Raw genomic sequence first — 6851 nt, forward strand, 5'->3', positions numbered from 1 at the left:
CATGAGGTTGCACTAATTGGGCCTTTAAAACCAAGTTCCACAGAGACACACTGGGGTGCCTTGTTCTCAAATGGATATGGATACGACTTAAATACAATTTGCTTTGTGTTTCTTTGTGTTTTAGAGATGAAGTAAATTGATTCTGCTGTAGTAGTCTGGTTGTGGACATGGCTTGAGTGCTTTATGAAGCTGGTTAATGCATTTTCTTCAATCAATCAATCAATCAATCAATCAAAATGTATTCACAAAGCACTTTAAAATGCAACCAACGTTGCATAAGGTGCTATACAGAACAAAGTAGAAGTCATTAAAATATTTACAATATTTAACATTTAAAACATGAAATAGTGTCACAGTAAAAAAATAATTAATAATTAATATCTGTACATATATCAATTATGACACACATAAATATTGGAGCTGCTCTTGCATTAAAATTACACAGTGACAGTATGAACATGCAGGGTGCTGTGTATTTTATTTACCATATAATTAGACCTTGATGGTTGATCATGTCACATGACCTGTAGAATATTCTTTTCCCATGCTAGCAATCTTCTGATTTTCTTCTTGCGCCTTAAGCAGGTCAATGTTTTCACTAATTAAGTGAAATATCTTAACATCTACTTGACAGATTGGCACTGCATTTTGTTAAGCATAATCCCGTTTATGATGTCCTAATGTTTCTTCTAGCCCATAATGAGGTTCACTTTTTTTTTTTAAATTGAAATATCCAACAAATATTGAATAGACTGCTGTGACAATTTATTATTCATAGTATACAGAGGATGAATTAACATTCTTTGATCCCCTGACCTTTCATTTAGCACATTGAGGTCAAAATGTCTGTCTAAACTGTAAAGTCACTACTAAACACTACCTATTGAAAACATTCATCACAGTTTCAGATTTGACCTTTCACACTTTCCATCCAGTTTTTGGTAAGAGGAAGGATTATTATTACTGACATTTTTTTATTCTCTCTCCTTTTATTTTAAATCCAACTGTTAAAATAATCTGACTTAACTGTTGGCTTCTTTACATCCAGTTTGACTGCTTGTATTTTTTGTCATCGTCATACTGATGTTGTTATGTTTCCAAAACTTTGGAGTACAATGTTATCCTAACCCATTGAATTAATGGCCATAGCTATAAGACTCAACTCCAGTTGTAATAGACTGAATCATAGTTTATCCTAACAGCAAAATGAAGTGAAATGTTATGTGCAACATGTAATCTATGTTTGGTTGTATAAATGTCTGTAAGTAACTAAAGCTTACTCTACTCACCCCTCTCTCTGCGCTTCACCCTTCTCCAGCTCCTGAATTACTCCAAGTAGGACCTTGATGGTCTCCTGGCTCGAGCTGATGAGGCTCTCCATGGCCTGCAGCTGTGCTTTGATATCCTTGTCTCCAGATAAGGGCATTATCTGCTGGCTGCTCCCCATGCCTGGGGCTCCTGTGTCTCTTGGAGGAAAGCCCTCATCCCCTCCAACTGTTTGCTGGAGTTTAGAGGAGGCTGACACATGCCTTGTCCGACGCTGCCCTTGTGACTGCACAGCACATTTGGCACTATGAGGAAGTGTTTGTGACTGCTGTTCGTTCAGCTGTGGACCCTTTTTCCGTTTGCAGCTCAAGGACGGGCTTCCTAAAGACTCCACCTGTGTCAAAGAGTTCCATGCAACAGGGCCCCTGCCCTTAAATGTGTCCTGTGAAAACTCTGAGTTAGCCAGCTGGCGCTTTGAGGAAGTTCCAGCTTCCATGTCTTCTTTGGGTAATTCTTTGTGTTTGGTCCTTGTCCCCCAAACCTGGTACTCTGTTTCTCTTTTGGAAGGAGGGCTGCTCTGATGGCACTCTTCTGAGAAATGTGAAGAGTCTGGACAAGTGGGTCCATCCACACAGTTGGCACTGGAAAGCAAATCCTCTGTATCGCTGTTGTCATCAGTGTGGTGAAGCAATGCTTTAGTCTGCCCCACAATCTTACCCTTGTACTTGGAGGACTCCCCAATAGATTGTGTATCCTTACCTCCTGTCTTTATATCACTCAAAAAGCCATTGTTTTGTCCTTTATAATCTTCCACTAAAGCGGTATGTTTAAATGTGTGTCCTTTTTTCCTCTCAAAAGGGAAAGTCTTGTATTGCTTAGTGAGGTCCGGCGAGGTCTGGACACCAGTACTCTTGGTCACGTTTGGAATAGAGCGTCTGGCGGGCATGGTCATGTACTTTCTGTGTGTTACTTTGCAAGAAATGGATCTGGAGTGTTTACCCCGATGCTCATTCTGAGCATCACAAATATCCTTAAAACGCACCTGTAAGGCCTTGTTTCTCTTCTTCACCTGCTGTTTGCCTAATTCTGGTCCAGACTGTGCATCAAGGTCGTGTGATGGGCCTGTCTCTGAATCTGATTCATCCGAATTTGACAGAACAATGCATTTGTTGTCTTCTTTACTCACCATATTTTCTGAAAAAGGTAAAAGAGAAAAAAAAACATCAGTGTCTGAAAACCACTACACGGCAAAAATGAATAATAATCATATTGCATGTACAAGTCAAACTCTCCAATTATTTTACAGGTAAATAGTCCTACAATTATTATTGTTTTCCCCATTCTGTATTTTAAAGACATTCTCAGTGTTGCGTTAGATAGAAACATAAAACTCAATGTAGCCTATAGATTTATGTTATGGCCACCAATTTTACTTGCAAACCTGGAACGGATAATATTTCCCAGTTAATTTCTCACCTGACACAGGTCTAAACTTTTTATTAAATAACCCCATATTTTGAATTACAAAATTGTAATTTCCATTGTGGGATCAATACATATAAATTATTATTATTGGACTTATGAGTAATTTGTTCATATTTTTCACTAATTATTGAACCTGGAGAGTTCAATGTCCATCACAGCTTTAAAAGGTGCTTCAACTGTGAGTCACCTAACATTGGCTATAGAAAAAATTAATGGAACGTCCTTATTTCCAGAACCAGGGGCGCCTGAAATTGCACCTTCCGCTAGTCCTGCTAGTCCTTCTGCTGCACTGCTCATCGCTAACTCTGCCAACACTTATGATTGCCAGTTATGCACAGTAGTTTTTTCATAAGCAAGCTTGCCTGCTAAAAGTCTTCATTTGCTTCAGGACACCTTTTTTGAATAATAATTTAGTTTACGCAAAGCTCATCGCTCCTGCTGCCTCCATTCAGAAACTGTTCATTGCCTTATGTCAGTTCTCAAACTTAAATACACACCTCGAGCTGGAAGCATAGTTTAGCTGTTATCACTGTTGAGACATCAGATAATGGCTTTACCTCACCAAGCTAAGTTTTTGCCGGTTATCCTAACATATATTTAATGTGACTTTATGGAATTCAAGAAGTTTTTGTGTGTTTGACAATTATCATTACACTACAGGATGAACGTCAAAGCTGCAGGCTGTAGTTCCTGTCAGATGTGCTTGTGAATGAAAACTTTGAATAGCAGACCGGATTTTTCTTTTGGTTTTGGTATACAAATGCGTTATGACTGATGTTATTAATTTATGTAGCTGTGAAATAGCAATGGCTTAGCATTAAGTGTTTTGGGCTCAATTTGTTTTGTGGCTTATGGCCCTTGGCTCATGCAATTCTTTGGATGTTCTATTGGATCACTGTAGACTTGTTAGAAGGTAAGAGTGTACATTAGCTTTAGAGATTTTAACACACAGCGGCCTTGCACACAGCCCATTCTCTGCTTCAAGGGGCCTCTTTTGTCGCACATAGCAGAATCACATTTACATCCTGTTCAGCTATAGATTAGGGGAAACGTTCTAACTCAAATAAATGGGGTTATGTGACAGCTCGCTGTACTGTCCTTCATATCATAATTACATCTAAACGGCTAAACTCCTGTTGTCTGCTCTGCACTGGTACACTCAGCTGCACTCATTGCCTCCCTCAAACTTCCTGTATACCCACCCACTTATAGTCATCTACTTATCAGTGCCACATAACATTTGGTTGGCCTACTTGTAGGTGTTTAGTATTTAATATATTCCCCATGTGGCCTGAGGTCCATAGCAGAGAAAATGACCACACGGCAGCTGTTGTCCATCCATACGAAAAGCTGGCGTTTGGCTCTTCCACCTGTATCCAGCTGTAGGGAGCCTAGCCTAGACGCCACATATAAAGTCTCTACATGCTCTGCGATCACATAATGAATCGATTTCACATAAATTGGTTGACTGAATTGAACTTAAACTTTAACTCTTTGATTTTTTGATTTTTGTTTTTTTTACTTTTTATTAAAGGGCAGCTTGAGAAACAAACAGTTGCCAAAGTGATTGAATATGTTTGTGAATGACTTGAAATCACTGAAAAGGTCCCGTGGCATGAAAATCACTTTATGAGTTTTTTTTTTAACAATATGAGTTGCCCCAGCCAGCCTATGGTCCCTAGAAATGGTGATAGGTATAAACCATGCACTGGGTATCCTGCTCTACCTTGGAGAAAATGAAAGCTCAGATAGGTCAATCTGGAATCTTCCCCCTTATGACGTCATTTTGACCGCAGAGAATTTGGGCACACATTGCAGAGACATCATGGCTTGCAAACGAGGGATGGCAGTTGGTCAAGGTCACACCCCCACCCCTCCACTTTGCCCCCCTCTCTCCTCCTCAATAGCATGTAAATGTACAGATTCAGAAATGCCACCACCTAAGGAAAGCTCATTGTGGGACTGGCTCTAGTGGCTGTAATTCTGCACCAAGGCTGAATTTTGGGAAAGCAACTTCAGATACAGTAATACGGGACCACATAGGCTTATATAAAAGCATCCAAAAAGCAGCATGTCACAGGACCTTTAAATGAGAAACAGTTTTCACTTCAGAATAAGAGTGGTCAAGTCTCCAAAACATGTGAAGCATATTTTCTAACAACTGTTTTAGTATATGGATTATAAAACATGGGTTTGTATAATAGTGTATTGATAGATATTTAAATTGTTGATTTGACACATATATAAGCTAGTTGTTCTGATCTGCTAATTAAAAAAAAAGATAACTTATAGTGTTTGTAAAACTGCTGTGATCATGCAAAGGAGCTAAACATTACTTTCATAATAAAACAGATTGCTGCTGTAGTCACTCCCCATGCAGGGTTTCAAATTAAGTCCCATATGATCAAATAAGAAATGTTGCATTTTCTGTCTCATTCGTGATGGAACACATTTCATAGCTTGAGATTGACATGCAGTACAAGGAAATGAATTTATGTTTGATACGGTTGAAAGGAAACATCAGAAGAAGCTGGTTAATCATTTTCATATGACAAGACACCATGTGATAAATAAACTCATTGAATCATTTATTACCACACAAAAGCAAGCTATTCATGGTGTTGTCGCTTCTCTGAAAGTAATCATGTTTTATCATTCGGAGACATTGTAAATCTATCAATGTGATTGTTCTGGTGGGGAAATTTATACTAAAGAGACATTTCTTTACTGTCAAGTTTCACAACTCCCTTAAAATTAGTAAAAGCAAAAGCACGAGTAGAAAAGATGAATGTTAATTTCTAATCTGCAGTTGATCTTCAGTGCATGTTGAGTTCCAGTGATGTGTGTGTAGGATTAAATGTGTAAAAGCACTCACAAAAGAATAAGTAACTCAGTGTCATGTGAACACACACTTTTACAATAATGGCAAACCTGTATTTGTTGTGACTCTGCACTGTTTATGTGCAAGGATATGTGCATGCATATGGGCACTTTTATTTGTGTGTGGGTGCGTGCGTGTGTGTGCGTGTGTGTGTGTGTGTGTGCGCGTGTCACCATTTTAAAAAGAGGCCTTTGCCAGGATCTTACAAAGTGTGTGCACAAACACAGAAACAAGCACAGACTCACACAACAGCAGACAAGAGAAGATAATAAAAAAAGCATGAGGTTGTATTTCTTGAGTTTCACCTTGAAGACTGTCCACTGTAATCTAACCCTGAGCTCAAACTGTTGATGAAATGGAATATATTTAGAGGCAACTATGTTTTATCTTGCTTCCTATTAATTCTGGGATAAAATGGCAAACCAACAGCTTGTAGTGTCACTTCAGTCACTGCAATGCATTCAAGGCCAGATGAAAAAACAAAACAACAACATGCAACTAGCTCAGTCTCATTATACAACAACAATATGGTATGCTGTGTCATGAATTTACACACAGTTGTTTTGGAATTTGGAGCAGTTGAGTTTTATTGGGGTTGGTATTTGTTCTAAAACATAGCTTAGTATGCACTTTGATTTTAGCGTAAGTTGTTTGTCAGAAGCCGATCCAAGGATAAAAATAAATTTGTTCAAGGCTGATTCACATGGGATCATACTATTTCACAACTCAGAAATACCAGTCTACCACTGAAAAGGTAATCACATCTGCAGGAAGTCTCCTCTAAGTGCATACAATTTATTATGCAGTCATGAGAGGCATGTAAAGTAAGGGAGTCAAGAAAAGCTCTTCAATGACTTATTATTATTGGGATCAGAAACACACAGACTGAGAGGGACTGACGTGACATATGAATTTATTCAGATGGTTGAGTGAGAATCTCTTTCGTCGTCTGAGTTCTCCTCCTCCTCCTCCTCCTCTCAAAGCAAGCTATATCTCTGCTAATGACCTGAGGTTGTTCCCTGATTTGGCCTCAGCTGTCCAAAGGATTATGAATAATGCATTGACTCTAAAATTGCAAAAGTAATCCTCTGAAATCTCCTCATGTACCCTGGCAGGCCAAGTTGTCTGTTCCAATTGACCTTCAGTTCTTAACGCTAAAATGCTGAATCTGTGAGAAAGGTTGGTATCATGATTGGTTTATCATAACCCTAATGTTGTA

At 38.7% G+C, this 6851-nt stretch overlaps 1 protein-coding gene across 2 annotated transcripts in view; it reads right to left on the reverse strand.

The window, feature by feature from the left end:
• The window catches only part of insyn2ab (inhibitory synaptic factor 2Ab), a 21415-nt gene that overhangs the window by 11835 nt on the left and 2729 nt on the right, over nucleotides 1-6851 (reverse strand). For both annotated transcript variants that reach the window (XM_032541423.1, XM_032541424.1), the window contains exon 3: nucleotides 1290-2460. In XM_032541423.1, coding sequence (XP_032397314.1) covers nucleotides 1290-2455 — 1166 coding nt within the window. In that variant the 5' untranslated portion in view covers nucleotides 2456-2460. The remainder of the gene's footprint in view (nucleotides 1-1289; nucleotides 2461-6851) is intronic.

This window comes from Etheostoma spectabile, chromosome 17 (assembly GCF_008692095.1).
Source record: "Etheostoma spectabile isolate EspeVRDwgs_2016 chromosome 17, UIUC_Espe_1.0, whole genome shotgun sequence".
Classification (NCBI taxonomy): domain Eukaryota; kingdom Metazoa; phylum Chordata; class Actinopteri; order Perciformes; family Percidae; genus Etheostoma; species Etheostoma spectabile.